The sequence below is a fragment of the Prunus dulcis genome, chromosome 8 (assembly GCF_902201215.1).
Source record: "Prunus dulcis chromosome 8, ALMONDv2, whole genome shotgun sequence".
In the NCBI taxonomy this organism is placed as follows: Eukaryota; Viridiplantae; Streptophyta; class Magnoliopsida; order Rosales; family Rosaceae; genus Prunus; species Prunus dulcis.
The window spans coordinates 5,445,951-5,463,930 of NC_047657.1; the positions used below are offsets into that span (position 1 = coordinate 5,445,951).

The 17,980-nt window shown below is 37.0% G+C and overlaps 2 protein-coding genes across 2 annotated transcripts; both read left to right on the forward strand.

The window, feature by feature from the left end:
• Positions 1 to 5,319: 5,319 nt before the first annotated feature.
• LOC117636312 (transmembrane protein 18) lies at positions 5,320 to 8,397 on the forward strand. The gene is made up of 4 exons (XM_034370754.1): positions 5,320 to 5,656; positions 5,746 to 5,851; positions 7,721 to 7,869; positions 7,976 to 8,397. The coding sequence occupies exons 1-4, from the start codon at positions 5,516 to 5,518 to the stop codon at positions 8,069 to 8,071; spliced, it is 492 nt and encodes a 163-aa protein (XP_034226645.1). The 5' UTR covers positions 5,320 to 5,515; the 3' UTR covers positions 8,072 to 8,397.
• Positions 8,398 to 9,403: 1,006 nt separating this feature from the next.
• LOC117612124 (FHA domain-containing protein PS1) lies at positions 9,404 to 13,885 on the forward strand. Its single transcript, XM_034340870.1, has 6 exons — positions 9,404 to 9,806; positions 9,935 to 10,137; positions 10,439 to 12,694; positions 12,794 to 12,932; positions 13,038 to 13,423; positions 13,511 to 13,885. The coding sequence occupies exons 1-6, from the start codon at positions 9,500 to 9,502 to the stop codon at positions 13,742 to 13,744; spliced, it is 3,525 nt and encodes a 1,174-aa protein (XP_034196761.1). The 5' UTR covers positions 9,404 to 9,499; the 3' UTR covers positions 13,745 to 13,885.
• Positions 13,886 to 17,980: the final 4,095 nt, after the last annotated feature.

Below are 17,980 nucleotides of genomic sequence, written 5' to 3' on the forward strand. Positions count from 1 at the left end.
CAAAGTTTTATTTTTATTTTTTGTGATTCTCTTCTTCTCCAACATTGAGTTGGAAAACAATCCTCCACAAGACCAGACCAGTGCCTTTCTTTCAAAGTTTTATTTATTTATCATATCTTTTAAGGTTCTTCCTTTTTTTATAGATAGATATAGATGTATAAATTTTATAATACATTATACACATCTTTATTAACTTATTTTTCTTTTTGTTATTATGTTGTGTTTATTATAAAAATCAAATTATCACCTCCAGCTGGCAAGCTACCTAGTGCCTCAATGACAGGTGTTGTGAGAATGTAAAGATAAAAAATCCAACATTTGAAGGTTAGAAAACCTTGCAAGGGCTTATAAAAAGTTGGGCTACTCCCCCCATTACCAATTAGTTTTGGGGTGGAACCTCAACTTCCTCCATGGTATCAGAGCAAGGCTTCATGTTGGGCCCAACGACCACACGTGCTCCTACGTCACCCAATATGTGTTGTCCACGTGTTAGGCTTGAAAATTTGTTACACGTGCGGGGGCATGTGAGAATGTGAAGGCAAAAAGTCTCATATTAGAAAGTTAGAAAACCTTGCAAGGGCTTATAAGGAGTTGAGCTACTCCCCCCATTGCCAATTAGTTTTGGGGTGGAACCACAACTTCTTTCAGGTGTTCGAAACCTGTTGGAAGCACTTTGTGGCCATAGAAATCTCAAAAGACAAAAAAGAAAAAGAAGAAGAAATTTTTCCAAGTGTAAGAGGATCTTTAAATAAATATTTTGTTAAAAAGACCAATGCTTCACTTGAAAATTTACCAAATGCATCTAAGCAGTGTTTAATTTTGATAAAAAATGTAATTTTAGTGTTTAATTTGTCTAAAGGGGCACACTTTCGAAATTTTCCCAGGGCCTTAGAAAACCCTAGACCGGCTCTGCTGCTCATTGGTGCGTTATTGCATCCTCATGCTCAGACTACGTAGCAATGCTCATAAACCAATGATTTGGGGTCGTGTTAGATAATGCTTGATGATGTAACAGGGTGGCGAGCATGAACATGTGAAATGGCTAAACCATTACCGTGACTTCTCCACATGCTAAAGTATAGTCTCGCTTGGTATTAAGTGCATATCAAATCTTGCACATGCACCTAGTTGCTGTATTTAGTGGGCCTCCATGTACCTTAGCTAGGCTTCTTTTATAGCACGATAATGCATTGGGCATAAAATATACATGGACCAACCTTAATTAAAATTTGACCTCAACATTGGTCCATGTAGTTGGTTAGTTTTACCACGTTACTTCATGTGATGTCAATTCTTGGGATTTGATCCCTGAACTTGAACTTTGATACCAATCACAATTCAACTACACATCCAAATTTTTATCCAATTTTGTAACAGAATAAGCATGTGGACCAATTACTGGATCGAGATTTCATTCCATTTTCAAAGGGTTTAGAATGAGGGCAAGTAAATGGAGAAAATTTTGAATCATAGGTTGAAGAAGTGGCTCATCTAGTCGTGGCAAATAAAATATTCTTGTACATACGGGGCACATGCTTATTTGTCATCAAATTGGACGAAAATTTTAACGTATCCTTAAATTGCAATAGGTATCAATCTACACGAATCAAATTGTGAGACTTGCGACCACATTAACTGCTTGGGCCTAATTTGGCACACCCAGTCCAAAATCAAAAAGCCCATGTCAATTTTGGACACGAACCAGCATTCCCCTTGTGATTAGGCTAAAAATTACACACCCAGCCTAGCACTGGAGGCCCAGAACAAACAACGTAAACTCAGGACCCAAGCAGTTTGTTTTTTTTTGTTTAAATTGGAATCAAGGGCCCCAAGTCAAAAAAGCCCAAGCCTAAGGCAGATTTTTTACCAAAAAGACCCAAGGAAGCCCAGTGCATGCGAATTGCTCAGCCCACAGTCCCAAAACTCAAAACTGGGTTTTGCATGATTAAATAAGGATAGAGAGAAGCCCAAAATTGAAGAAACCCAAAACAGTTTTATCAAAACTGTCAGCTCTCTACCCAAGACTCAAAAAGGGTCAAAACACCACTATCAGCAAAATTGACGCACTCAGCCTTGGATCACAAAGAAACCCACGTGACTATCTGACTTTGAGAAGTCAACAATTTCAACTAGTCACAAGAGAAGTTGATTGGAATTAATGAAGGCAAGTCATTACATAAAAGACTTCTGTGAAACTTTGCAGCCAAAAGATCAGAATCCCTTTCTATATAATTCTGCATCAGAGTAGGTGGTCTTTCTAAGAGATAAGCAGACTATGTTTGCAAGAGATAAGTAGAGAACGAGGGAGTTGTTCGACAGGAAAAGCAAACTAACCATCATGGCAGATTGTGTTCTTTCTCTCTACAAAGAACAACAGAGAACAAAGAAGAGTTGGTTTTTCTTTTAGAAAAAGCAAGGAAAAGACCTCTATGTAAAACTGATTATTGATGGTTCTTATCTACCATAATAGATAACTTCCCATTTTCTTTGACATTTAAAAATAAAAGATCTTGCTTCCAAAAAATCTGCCGCCCATTATTTAAAGAATTGGAAAACCCACTCCAGCATTTCCTATAAATATGAGAGGAGGCGAACAGATCAAAGGACAGCCAAAACCTCAAAATGATCACTTGATCTCAAAAAAGCTTCAAAACACTGAAGTAACCAAAAGCTCATTGAGCCACAACAAACAAGTCAGCTAGAATTCAGAATCTCTAGAGTCAGTTCAGTTTCAGAGAAATAAATCATACAAAGCGAGATCTCTCTCGTTACAAATTTGGTTCAGCTTAAAGTCAAAACAAGCAGAGTTCAGGTTCTTACAAATATGAAAACCTCAACAAATTTATGGAGAGCCCTGATCAAGTAGAACATGTACTATAGTGCAGTTCCAGCTCAGTGATCATCAAATCCACCCACTTCTGCCCCTTTCAGACTGAAGAGGTCCCAATTCTGCCAATTCAAAAAGCCTCCCAGGGCTTGAAATAAATTAAAGCTCAGCCAAACTCGAACGTTGGTATCGATTTACAGCTAAAACTTGACAGTTGAAGGTGTTGATAGTCCAGTCCAACACAGACATACCCAGTCCAGCTCGGATCAGAAGCATCTATCCAAGCATAAATGGAAGTCCAACCCTCCTTTTGTCTTTTTAGAGTTGGCTTTTCTTTTTGAGCTTTGTAAAAGCAGTTTTGCCTAAAACAAATCACTTCCTTGTCATTTATTCTGGCCAGAACCACCAGTTTTGTACTGTGAAAAATTGTAAAGTCTTCACCAGTTTGAGGCAAGAAAAGAACTTACTTGGGAGATATTCCTGACCCAAATTCACAATCGCTTGTTTAGAAATTAAATTATTTGGGGCGCAAGTTATCTATTTTTAAGAAGTCTGTTAGGATTTTCATTACTAGCAGTGGTACACTTGCACACTAAAGAAAGTTGACTTGTTGACCAGTCAATGGTTTTCAGAACAATGGGAGATTTTACCTGTAAGATCCCACATCAACCAACGGAGGGGGGGTGATGTGCCTTATATGTGCACACCCGCATTTATCTAGCACGAGACCTTTTGGGAGTTCACTGGCTTCGGAGTCGTAGGAACTCCAAAGTTAAGCGAGTTGGAGGCTAGAGCAATCCCAGGATGGGTGACCCACTGGGAAGTTGCTCGTGAGCTCCCAGAAACAAAACCGTGCCGGCAGAGAGGGGGGCCCAAAGCGGACAATATCGTGCTACGGCGGAGCCGATCCCGAGATGTGACATTACCCTACCATCACATGAACAAATCTAAAACGGGTGAACATTAACCAGAAGGGAAAATCTGACAAACTACGGGGGGTGTATCCAATTATAACTTTTAAAGACATTTTTTAAGTGAGTGACTTTCCTAGAGTTGACAAATTCTTAATGATTTTTGCATACTTTATAAAGTTAAGTGACAAACTTTCATATCCTTTTGTCATAGAGTTTTATAGACTTTTAAATACTTATTTATTTATTTATTTTACGTATAGCATTTATCTTTTATGTTGAATGAACTAGTCGGCATACATGGAACAAAAAATTAGAAAAAAAAACAATTGGATACAAATCCTTATTAATTGTGTATATTTTCATAATAGCTTATAGGTAAAATGCATCCAATGCACCTTTTAAATTTTTATTTATCAAATCTAATCACATAGATAAGTAACATATTCTTATCAAAAGAAATAAATATTACTCAATCATCAATAATATTTCATAAACACTCACAAATCAACAGAAATGGTTAGATTACAAAAGTCTATATTGCCGCAATTCTCCTAGCCCAATACATGGGATGTAATCAAATTGAGAATATTATATGAAAAATTATCTACCCAACGAATTATAGGTAAGGAAACAGTACCTAAATAATGAATTAATGGGTTTAAGGACAAAAAATTATATAATAAAATATTGTATGCAAACCTAGCATATGAGACAATCAATATAATAAAATATTTATATGCAAAACAGTACCTAAATAATGAATTAATGGGTTTAAGGGCAAAAAATTATATAATAAAATATTGTATGCAAACCTAGCATATGAGACAATCAATATAATAAAATATTTATATGCAAACATAGCTTTGTGATGAAATATTGATAAGCTTCAGGATGCGAGCATGAGGAAAAGAATAGAAGAAATGTTCATCAACAGAGGGAAAGTACACGTGTGGATGAGAAGAGAAGAAAAACATTCAAGATTTTTTACTAACCTGAAAGAAGTGAATGACAAGATGGGATACCAAAGTGGAGCCCTAACCATGAAGAAAAAAGATCTACTTGCTTGTTGCTTGATATAACGATGGAAGAAAGAATTGGAGATGGTTTGGTACTATCTTCCTCGCTTTCCAATATTTTCATAAAGTTTGGTGTAAATAAGTAAGACTTGTGGTAGTAAGAATTAGTTTCAAAAGTATTGAAAAGTCATTTATTTCACAAAGTTTTTAAAAGTCATTAACATTTTGGATACCTCAAAATTTTTAAATACTCTTTAAAACTCACAATTGAATACAAGACTATTTATAAGTCACAATTGAATACCTTCAGACTTTTAAACTCATTAAAAGTTAGAATTGGATACACCACATGACATAAAATGACTTTTAACCAAAATAGAAATCCTTGACCAAAAAAAAAAAAAAAAAAAAACAAAAAAAAAAAAAGGACTGAGACTTTCTCGGCCCATTTGCCTTTTGCTTTGTGGGTCGACAGGAAAAGCTAGAGTTACTGGAATACAAATGGGCCGGCCCGTTTTAATTTTATTGGTTCGAGTTGATTGAACACTCAAACGAGGTGAAACTGTATTCCATCTCTTCGTCTCGTCTCGTCTCCCTCTTCTCTGTGCAACCTTGGACTCAAAAGTAAGAGCAAAGTCTTTGCTTTGGATCTGAGACGGTTCCTTCAATAATTTTTCTTGAAGAAAAAAAAAGAAAGAGAGAGCAAGAGAGTGAGAGAACGAGATTTGGCGCTGTTCTTTATTTTAGAGCAACAAACAATGGAGCAGCTTCGGTCAGCCATGGAGGAGCACATGGAGCAAATGGCAGATCTCGTCCAGAAACTCTCCGCAGAGTTACGTTCTGGTCTTAATCCCGCTTTGGACAATTTCTTGGGTTTTTTCCACGCTATCAACTGGAAGGTACGCCCTCTCTCTCTCTCTGTTTGGTTCTCTAGAAATCAAACAAAGTGCAAAAGAAAATCTAATTTAAATTAATGGGTTATGTGCAGGAGCCTTGGTTGATGGGTTTAATCGGCAGCCATTTTGTGTTGCTGATAGTGGCTATTACTTCCAGGAAGAATCTTAACTTCCAAATGTTTTTGTTCCTTTTGGCATGTAAGTTCCGTTAATTATTGCTTTCATATGCTTTAACGTTCCAACTAGATTCTCTTTGTAGCTTCTGATATAGTAATAAATTTAGTATTACATATAATTTGTATATTTTGGTACAACATGTAATATTTGATTTTATTTTCTGGACTGTATAATGTGTGATTGCTCCTTCAGTCGATCCATGAAGGATTGTTCTTCCCAGCTGACAACAATTTTTAGATTTAATAATAATCTTTTATTATAAGAAGCTACAGAAAATGGTGCTAATGGATGTGAATGGAACTTAGGGCTGTGGATTGACCTTTGATGATTCACATTATAATGGGTGATGGCTAAGATGCATTCATTTGGTTAGATTCACGGCATGTTTCTGGTCTCCTTCGGTAGACTTTCAGGAATAGAATAGTTGATGATTCCAGAAGCAATTTGACAGCTTATTTTAGAAGCATGTTGGGAATGGTAATTTGAGAAGGCCCCTCAAAGATATAAGCAGTGTGTCTTACTGCAAGATGGTTTTATGGAAGTAATTATTATTCTAGCATAAACCATTAGGTTTCGGTGGCTACTGCACTACTGATCCAGAGCAAGTAAATCAGTGGATAATTATATGGTTGCACAAGGCCATTATCTTTTCCCACAGTTCATTCACTGGACACTAGAAACAGGCTGCCCAGTAACGATGCTTCAATGGGGATACTGAGGAAATATTCTCTCTCACTGTGATATGGTAGCAGAGCTCCTCTTTTATTTGCTTGCATTTTCAGTAAAACAATTTGGAATTATCTACTGTAGATATAGCCTAACTCATTATACTGGAAGTTGGGTAGTTGAAATCAAATGATTGATTGACTCCAATGATAAAAGTTTTTCACTGTCTGTTAGTTTAATTGGGCTGTATGGATGACTTTTATTACCAACTCTGGATTGAAGAGGGAATCAGAGAACTGAGGAACAAATTCAATCAAGCTTTGATTCTTTCTAGTTGTTAGGCAACATGCTATAGGAACTTTGACCAAGTTTCATACCCTACTTTTTTTTGAATAGTTTCATACCCTACTTAGGATGAGATACCAAAGAGTTGTTCCTTAATTCCTTTGCCTGTACTGGACACAACTTATTTTAAGAAATGGGGGCACAATATCCAATATTTTGGGCGACTTATTGATCACCTTAGATTCATTCATTGAAGCTGCTAATATAATATATTTGCATTGCATGTGCTGTATGATTTCTTCCTAATATGGAGGAATCATTTTCGTTATAAGTTCTGAATCTTCAGGAAATGCCATTGAAACATCTAATTTCAGAGTTCAATACTTGCACTCCAAAGAATAGTGTACTACTCGATCTGCTTCTGTTTAGAGTTTGGGACAATTGTTCATTCTTTTTCAGTGGATTGATGTTTTAGTTAAATTGGGTATAAATTGTATGACTAAGATTTCATGCTCCTCATTCCCTTTGTGCTGGCTTTGTAGAATTGTAATAATTTGTAGACTAGTTGAGTTGGTAACTTTGCCAACTCATCGTCACCAACCAGTCATCAGTACTTCTGATATGGGTTTATTGAATTTTTTAACTTGTTTATCTTTATTGTTTTGGCCTGTAGAATTTATGGGCTTATAGAATTGACATCACTGTTAAGCGTTGACGGTCTGTTCTTGTGTGCTGCTCGTGAGGGAATGGGGGAACTGAGCATGTCTTTTGGAGCTTGTTTTCAGAACAAGGGTGGAACTGAGCATGTGAATTTACATAAACTCGTTTTGGTTGTAGGAATATGTACATCTATTGCACAGGAAAAATGAAAATGGAAAATATAATTTATGGATGTTTGCTGCTTATCCAGATACTTATATGGGCAACTATTTTATGCAGTGGCTGGAGTATATCTTGCAGAGAGGCTCAATAGTTTACTGGGTGAGAACTGGAAGAGCTTTTCCACTCAGAATTATTTTGATCCAAATGGAGTTTTTCTCTCATCAGTCTGGTCTGGGCCTCTTCTCATCATTGCAATCATAATTTTGGTTAGTACATGGAATTGCTTATTTATCTGGTTTCTTTTTCTTTGCTTATCGGATCGTGCCCTTGCAATTGGTTGTTTTAACATGAACTCTATTTTTTTTTTCACAGATAAACACACTCTTCTCCTTGTGTCGCCTGATTGTTAGGTGGAAAAGAGCTGAGCTAAGACATCGTGCAAGACTTTCTCAAAATAAGCAGGATTGAGCTCCTCCTATGCTGGACTGCCAGCCAAAATGAATTTGGGGTTTGCTGTTTTTGGCTTTTTATTTAAGATCTTTATGTCTAGTTTTTGCTGTCGGTACCATACAAGTTAGATGCGAGTTGGGATAATTTTCCCCATTCGAGTCATGAATGGTGTAAATGACCAACTCAGCAATGTGCTCAAGATTCCTATACCATTATTCTTTTTGTAACATTACTTTTTGTACTATAATTGCCCCCTTGTGATCTCCAACGGTTTTGGTTCTTAGTTTCTCATGAGGATTGGATCCTATACAATAAGATAATAGCGATTCTCTCCTGTTCCTAAAGCCCTTTGGTATCTCCAATGGTAGAAATGTGCACAGCTGTCTGATTGCTGCTCACAGAAGCAATTGGAACTTCATTATTATTTGAGTGAAATATTGATATGTCCTTGTATTTTAGGTTTGCTAACAATGATCAATATCTGTTAGAAGCTTCTCGCAACTATCATAAGCTCTAAGCTGCTAACGTGGTGCGGCTGGCATATCTAATTTTTTGTGGCAGTGGTGTGGTGGCAGCCCCTTGTACCCAAGTTTGAATCCTCCTCACTGTATATTATATTAATTTAAAGTAATTTAGACTATCGTTTGTTTAAAAAGGAAAAAAGCCTCTTAAAGTCCAGGCTTATTAGAGTAATGGGTGATTAATATTGGCAATTTACTACTTTTACTTTTGAAAATCATGAATAGTTTCTTATACAATTACTTATATACCTATAAATTGAAAAATAAGAAAAAAAAATTCAAAAATTTTATGCCTTAACGTGTCAAGGTTTATGCCTCGCCCAACCTGCATAAATGCCTCATTTTTTGAAGCTTTGAAATGAATATATATTTTTTGTTTGGTAAAGCTTTGAAATGAACTTTGATGTAACAACCAATAAGACCAAATAAGAGAGAAGGGTTGTGCTAATTGAAAATTGAACTAAAAATTTTCACAAAACAAAACTGTCATTAATTCGGTAAAGTTAAAAGTTGTGATCAAATGTGATTTCAGGTTTTTTTTTTTTTTTTTTTAAAATAAATTTTTTGGACACAAAAATGTGTTTTACAATAAATAAATAGGAATGGACCTCTATTTTCTTAAAGGAATAAAATAAAATAAATATCCTTTAATTGTTCGTTTTAATGATCCCAGAGAGAGCACAACTTAACGCCGTCAGTTGAGCTGAAGTAGCCGTTACAAAAATTGAAAAAATCCCAACGGTCGCCTTTTCAAAATAAAACCCCACCACAACCTTCAAAACATTTTCTCCAGGTCCAGCAATTACAATAATTTGGTCAAATCCTCTCTCTCTCTCAAATAAAATCATCGTCCCTACTCAAAATCCAAATTCTTGAACAAAAACTGAGCATCATTTCCCTTTCTGTGCTACGACAGCCAGTGACCATGGCCAACGAGAATGAGAAGAAGAAACTCAATGAAGAAGAAGACGACGAGCCCAAAATCCCAGTCTTCACAGTCCTTAAAAATGGAGCGATTCTCAAGAACATCTTCATCGTCAACAAATCCCCACCCCCACCTACCAATAAACCAATCTCCTCCGTCCATCAACAAACCCAAGAAGAAATCTTGATAGTCGGTCGCCACCCCGATTGCAACATCGTCTTGACTCATCCCAGCATCAGCAGATTCCACCTCCAAATCCTCTCTAACCCTTCTTCCCAGAAGCTCTCTCTCACCGATTTATCATCAGGTAGCTTCTTATTTCTCATTTCATGTTTCTTTCAGTAATTTTTTTTTTTTAAATTTAAAGAACCCCGAAATTTGTGTGCTTCTTGCTCTTCTTGGACTTATTGCGTTAATTGGGGTTTTTGGTTGCAGTGCATGGCACCTGGGTTTCGGAGAAGAGGCTTGAGCCAGGGGTCAGGGTGGAGCTGAGGGAAGGGGACATACTGAGGGTTGGTGGTTCCAGCAGGGTCTACAGCCTTCACTGGATACCTTTGAGTCGAGCCTATGATTTCGAAACGTCTTTTGTTCCGTTGACAAATAATGATGAAGATGACACTGCAGAAGGAGTAGTCCAGGTAATCTCTTGTGTATTTTATTTAAACGTGAATTTGTTGAATGCGCAAAATATGTTTATTGAATTGTTCTTGATTCTGTTCTTTGTTTTCTCTTATGCGAATTGAGTAAAATTAAATTATGCATTTTGGTTCTTTTGGACATGAAGTTGTGGAACGCCCAAAAGATGTTTCTTAATTTTTTTGGTTCTCTCTGTTCTGCATCTCTTTATTCAAAGTGAATTGAATTGGGTCAGAAATCTTCTCCATTTGAAAATGAACTTTATAAGAATTTTCTTTTGCTTTGCTATTTGGTTATGTACAGGGTGAGAATTCTCTGTCAGTTGAAAATAAAGAAATTGAATCTCCGGATTCAAATTCTGTGGGTATAGGATCTTTGTTGCCTGAAGAAAATGTTGGACTAAGTGGGAAGAAGGAGATCCCGTCAGCACCTCCAATGCCTGAAAATGCCATTTACTCAATTTTTGATCAAATTGAAGAAGGTGGTGACAGCTTATCAAAAGGTACTGATGAAGTGAATGAATTCTCAAGCTTCTGGGCATTTGGAACTGAATCGGTGAACCTATTTTTGAATATGGAAGAATCTAGTTCTAATCCAAAGGAAAACCCAGAGAGTTCCTATTTTATTGAAATGGAAAGGCAAACTTATCCTACTGCTCAAGTGCCTGAGGAAACTGAGAACCAAAGCCCATTGATAAAAGACCATGGACAGATTGATATTTCATGTCCGTCTGGACCTCTAGTGATGGAGAACCTAACCTTCCCGATCGGCGAAGTCCTTGGAGAGAACAAAGATGAACAAGTTGAAGAAGAAAGCCTGGAACCAATTTCGAATTTGCTGGTTAACCTGAATTTTGAACATTTAGAAGAAAAGGAAGAGGAAGCTTATCCTGCTGCTCAAGTGCCTGAGAAACTTGACAGCCAAAGTCCACTGAGAAAAGATGATGGACCTCTAGTGATGGAGAACCTATCTTTGCCGATCGGCAAAGTCTTTGGAAAGGACAAAGATGAACAAGTTGAAGAAGAACGCCTGGAACCAAATTGGAGCTTGCTGGTTAACCTGAATTTTGAACATTTAGAAGAAAAGGAAGAGGAAACTTATCCTGCTGCTCAAGTACCTGAGAAAATTACCAGCCAAAGTCCATTGAGAAAAAATGATGGACCTCTGGTTATGGAGAACCTATACTTGCCGATAGGTGAAGTCCTTGGAGAGGACAAAGATGAACAAGTTGAAGAAGAAATCCTGGAACCAATTTCAAACTTGCTGGATAACCTGAATTTTGAACGTTTAGAAGAAAAGGAAGAGGAAGCTTATCCTGCTGCTCAAGTACCTCAGAAAATTGACAGCCAAAGTCCATTGAGAAAAAATTATGGACCTCTAGTCATGGAGAACCTATCCTTGCCGATAGGTGATGTCCTTGGAGAGGACAAATATGAACAAGTTGAAGAAGAAATCCTGGAACCAATTTCAAACTTGCTGGATAACCTGAATTTTGAACATTTAGAAGAAAAGGAAGAGGAAGCTTATCCTACTGCTCAAGTACCTGAGAAAATTGACAGCCAAAGTCCATTGAGAAAAGATGATGGACAGACTGATGTATCGTGTCATTCGTCTCCTCTTGTGATGGAGAACTTATCCTTTCCATTCGGGGAAGTCCTTGCCAAGAGTGAAGGTCAACAAGTTGAAGAAGAAAGCTTGACCTTGGAACCAGAATTAAACTTGCTGGTTAACCTGAATTTTGAACATTCTGATGAAATAGAATGTCCAGTGGAAGAAAGAATTGGAGAAACTGAAAACAAAAGTGTGTCACCAGAAGACCGTGAAAAGAGGGATTCTACAAGCCTCCATTCTGAACCTCGCATGAAAGAATCTATAAACTCATCTACACTAGATGGGATACTGTCAGAGTTAATAGATGACAGAGAAAGCCAGACCCCACAATCTCTCTTTACTGCAGTAGGACAGCCTGAATCAGACATCTGTGAAAGCCCTACACTGAGATCAGGGAATAAATCAGGCATGAGGGGAAGCATTTGGGCAAGAAGAGGTAAACGTGCTAGTGTTGTTGAGCTTCAAACAGATAGGAGTAGAGGGAAAACGGAGGAGGCAAGATATGGTGATGACATTGAACTGGAGGAGGAAATCTTTACACCAGACAAGGAAAATTTGACCCCAAATACTCTTCGACTGAGGTCCTTGAAAAGGAATGGTGAGATAGAATTTAAGCATTCCAAGTCACGTAGATCATCCTCGTTGAAACTAAGTTTAATTTCCAGTATCTGTCAACAAGATCTGATTGTATCCCCAGAAAAAGAAAACCAGAAATTGAAGGAACTCCGAAAAAGAAAATCAGTGGGAACTACTTCTGGAAAGCAAGCTAGGGTGGAAAAAAAGTTGGCAGAAACAAAAGAAAGAAGAGAAAGGATGCCATTTCAATCACTACTTAAAAATTCTGGAGGCAAGACCATATCAGAAACCTCGGTCCCAAACACAGCCACAAGAAGCAGCGCATCTTCCAGTTGTACTAGAACCACGAGAAAGGTCGCCAATCCACTCCTTGTAAGTTGGCAACCCTTGTTACATTTGTTCATGAATTAATGTCAATGGGTCTAACTAGCTTTATCAAGTACAAACATCTAACTCAAAGCTTTTTTTCAGAATAAATCTGTTGGAGAAGGAAAGAGGAGGGGCTGGACTATGGTTGCAGACACTACTACTCTCCTTGACAAGGAATCAAGGAAGTCATTGCAGCTTCTGCAAGGTCTTAAGGGGACTCGGTTAATAATTCCAAGAATGGGTAACAAAATTTGAATTACGTACATCCTTTCAGTTGCCTGATCATATTGTTCACTCATTACAGTTGATTGATCCTAATAATTGTGAATGTTTCTATTGTAAACAGTCATACGGGAACTGGATTACTTGAAGCAACGTGGCAGCATTTTCAGAAGGAAAACAGAGGCTTGTCTGGTGCTCGAATGGATTGAAGATTGCATGGTAAAAACAAATTGGTGGATCCATGTCCAGAGCTCAATGGAAGATGGAAGACTGATAGCTCCAACCCCTCCCGTTTCTCCGCAGTCTCTATCTAGTGATAAGAGCTGGGCCTTTCCTTCTGGGGCAACAAGCTCATTGCCTTTTTCAAGATGGAGTTTGATGGACCTTGTCTCACCAACAGCAGAAGACCATATCCTTGACTGTGCTCTTTTGCATAGAAAGATGAAGAATGATGGACACCTTGTCCTTCTAAGTAATGATGTCACCTTGAAGATCAAAGCCATGGCAGAGGTACCACTACAATTACCATAACCAGTCACTCCTTCCACCCTTGTCACATTAATACAGGCTTTAAAAATGATTGTGGCTTTGTTTCAGGGTTTGCTTTGTGAGACAGCTGAAGAATTCCGTGAGAGTCTGGTGAATCCAATATCTGAGAGGTTTATGTGGCCTGATAGCTCTCCCCGTGGGCGCACTTGGTCATACGTACCCGATGCAGTTTTGAGAGAAAGGCACAGCAGCTGCCCCCTGAAGAAGTCATCAACTGGAGAAGGTGCAAAGGGTTTGAAGCTCATTTTGCTCCATAATTCTCATTATGGACAGATCCGTTAGATAAACTAAAAATAATTTAGCCAGCATTGTGTAATAGTTTTCTGTTGAGCACTAAGTTGGATTTCCTTTTGGTTTAATTTTGGCTCTATCAATCACTTCAAAATTCTTCAAAATTCTGTGTTATGCATCTAAGTTCTGTTATCATCGAAGTATTGCAACATTCAATAACATTGGTTTCAAATAAAACAATGCGTAAATGAATGACCTCTGGTTATTATACTTTATTGCACGTTTGCTTGGCTGGAATGCTAAAATAGAAAATAGAATTGTACCCCCTATCATTCTGGAATGGAGTGGTTTCCAATGTTACCCTTTTTTCTTTACGATTTATAAATTTTAAAACTCAATAATATTTGAAAATTACTGTTGAAAATGAAACATGCAATATTGCCCTGATATTACATGTCCAACCAATTCTTCTGCATAATTTCTTATGTATAATAGTAGACTAGATATATTCAAAACATAATTTTATGTTTTGCTGCTATTTTTTTGTTTGAGCCTGAATTAATAGTGGCTAATCTCGTGGCTTTTGTGGAGACCAAAAATATAATTGGGTTGCTAATGAGGTCTAACTCAATATAGAAATGGCATTGTGTAGACTAGTAAACTTAAATTCGAATCTCCATGACACACTTTGGTAGTGTTTGTGAGAAACCGTCAACAAAACTAGTAGTGCAACTCATTAGGTTCTAGATAGCACCCTGATAACATGGACCCTTTATTAAATTGTAAGATAGTTTTTTCCTCAAATCCTACAAACTCAAAATTTAGGTCAGCAACTTTATTAAATTGTTTAAGAATATTTAACCCCTATTTTTTGTGGTTAACTTTTCTTGAGTCCTTTTTTGTTTGTACCTTTGTGATTTAATTATTCAAACATTTTAACCTAAAAAATTGAAATTTGATTTGCATGATTATTTAACAAGTGAATGGATTTTTGTAAAGTTCGGGATGAGTTTTTGGGTTAAGATATGATTTCGATAAATTAAAAATTTTATTTTGACCGTTGGATTTAAATTTGGGTTGTTGGTTTTTTATTTTATTTTTTAAGTTGAAATCACTAAGATTTAACATGCACTGTTATATCATATCCCCGAACCCGGCTCGATAAGTAATATATTTATTTTTTAAGTTGGAAGTGCCCAAGATGGTATTGTAATTCCCATCCCTGAACCCGGCCCGATAAGTAATATATTTATTTTTAAGTAGTTTATAATATAATATAACCATGTATGATTTTATAGGGTTTTAATGTCCTCAAACTTATACTCGATTGCATTTTGGTCTATCAACTAAATTATTCGTTCAAATGGTCCATCAACACTTTATTATTGGATTTTCTTTTGTGTATGCAAAAAAGATTTCAGTTGCTACAATGATATGACTCATATATCATATCTTGATTGGTTCCTTATATCCAGATAATGCGAAGCGATGAGTTAATTATTAGTTCTATAGTTATCAGTTCGTATTACAGGCCGGTCGATTTCGGCACATCGGTCCTATCGTTACATTTGGTCAATGTTGCCGTCAAATATAGGGTAAAACAGTCCAATTAAACAAAATACTAAATAAATTAACAACTGAAAAAAAACCTCTCCCTCTCCCACCTCCTAGACCCCAGCTTGATAATCATCGCCCCATCTTATTCTCCCCACAGCCCACCCTCTTTTCACCTCCCTCTATTTATCTCTTCAAACATTTTTTGAGAGAGAGGAGAGGCTCTAGGTTTTGGGTTACTTTTTGTTATTGTTTTATTGTTTTATGGTTTTTAATTAATTTAAAAAATAAAGAAAATTTTGTATTAATTTTTAACTGTATTTTTTTTTTTGTTAGTTGTCAAAAGTCTTAGTTACCCCCACAAATATCACATGTGCTTCTCACATGACTAAATTTAACAGAAACTGTAATGGTAGGACCAATTCACCGAATAATAAAGAGTATGTAGACCATTTGAACGAATAATTTTAGGGGTGGCATTTTAAACCGAAAAACCGAAAAATCGCAAAAACCAACCGATATTTTACCGTAATAAAACCGCAATCGCGGTAAACCGAACCGCAATCGCGGTATTAAGAACCGAACCGCATTTGCGGTTGCGGTTGCGGTATTTGATTTTCAAAATTTGTGGTTACCGCAAACCGCAAAGTATAGCCGCACGGCTATACTCTATGAATAATTAAGTAAAATTGTAAACCCTTCTCTTCTCTCTCTGTAGCCGTGAGATGAAAACCTGGAATCTGTTTCTTCTCCTGATTCCCATTCGTCTCTCTCTTAACTCTCTTATTCCCATTCGTCTCTCTCTCTCTCTCTCTCTCTCTCTCTCTCTCTCTCAAAATCGGCTTCTCTCTCACAGACCCGAATCGAACTCATCTCTTCCTCTCTCTCTCGATCTCAATGAAGTGGATAAGTACTTGACGGATCCTTTTGAGAGCCCCTTGAGTAAACAATTCAATCTCTTGAATTGGTAGAAAGGGAACCAAACAAGATATCCTATTCTTTCACAAGTTGCCAAGGATATCTTTGCAATTCCAAGTTCTACGGTTGCTAGTGAAAATGCTTTTAGCCTAGGCAAGAGGATTGTGGATCCTTTTAGAAGCTCTTTGCATCCTAAAATGGTAGAGCCATTAGTGTGTACTAGTGATTGGCTTAGAGCGGACGAATTTTCCTTTTACAAAGAACCAACGGATGATGAGGTTGAATTCTACAAGGAAATGGAAGATATGACAACTTGTAAGTAATTAGTTTATTTATGCTAATGTTATTTATGCTTCTTCTTATAATAAAATGTACTAAACTATGTTGTTTTATTTGTAGATAGCATTGGTGCTCAAACAACACAAAGGGGTTCTTCAAATCCACTCACCACCAACACTTGAGTTTCTAACATTGGTGTATTGCATTTTTCCTTTTAGTTTGTAACTTTAATTAACTTTGAATTGGATTTTTCTTTTTGGTTGTAACTTTAATTCATTTTGCTTTTGGTTTGTAACTTTAAAGGATTTGGAATTGGAATGCTTGAGAAGTTTAACTTTAATTGGAATGTTTGGAATTGTAACTTTAATTTTCTTAGGTTGTGAATGCTTGAGAATTGGAATCGATTGTGAATTTATATATGCTTGAGAAATTGAGGTTGTGTATTTATTTATTTAGGTTGTAAATTTATATTTTTGTGAATGCTTGAGAATTTGCGGTTTTAAACCGCAAATTCGCGGTAACCGACCGCATTTTTGTGGTTTACCGCAATGCGGTAAACCGCAAAATGCGGTCGGTTTGCGGTTTCAAAAATCACCAAACCGCAAATAGTCGGTCGGTTTGCGGTTTGAGTAAAAATTCGCGGTTACCGAACCGCAACCACCCCTAAATAATTTAGCTGGGGACTATTTGAACCAAAATGCAATTCGGGTATAAATTTGAGGACTATTTAAGGTAAAAACCATGATTATAATATGATATAATATTTATTTAGTTTTGTCATATTGATTTAAGATGATTTTTGAGTCAATGAATTGAATTTTATAATTCAATTGAATGTAATTGAGTTAAATGAAAATTTAAGGTGAAAGCCTCATGACAGGGACGGAACAGATATTCCCCAAAAAATCTTATAGGGTATCACATAATAGAGAGACAAAGAGCCTTCCTCGCGTGGACACCATTGCTGTCGTGAGAAGGAACGGCCAGTTTAGTGTTTGGAGGTCGGAGACCTCTAGTCAATGTAGGATAGGCCATGCTGCACGCGATGACTTGGTGATTGGCGCCGGTGACGGAGCAAGCTGCTTCTTTGTGGTTTTTTTGTTTTTTGTTTTGTTTTTTGTTTTTTGCAATTTTATCTTCATTTCTTGACTGCTGGTCCAAGTAGCAAAAAACGAGTGAATGTCATCTTGGGCATTCATATTTAATTCCACCGAGCCAAAATAGGCTGAAATAGGCCATGGATGGTTAGAGAGAATTTCGCTGGTGATGCGGCTTGCGATTATGATTTAAGGGTTTCCGATGAAACCGATGATGGGAAGGAAATGGATTTCCTTGATAAAGATTCAAGAGCATCGCATTAAGTATATCTCGAATCTCTCAATGAAAGCACCAAATATGGTTGAGCAAAATTCCGCAAGGAATATTCGCAGGTTGATTGCTCGACCTTTGATCTTTATTCTCTCTCTTCCTCGATCCCTGCAAAATAAATAGGAGTAAATAGACCACACCTGGGGGGGTGTTGACCAATGACCCTCC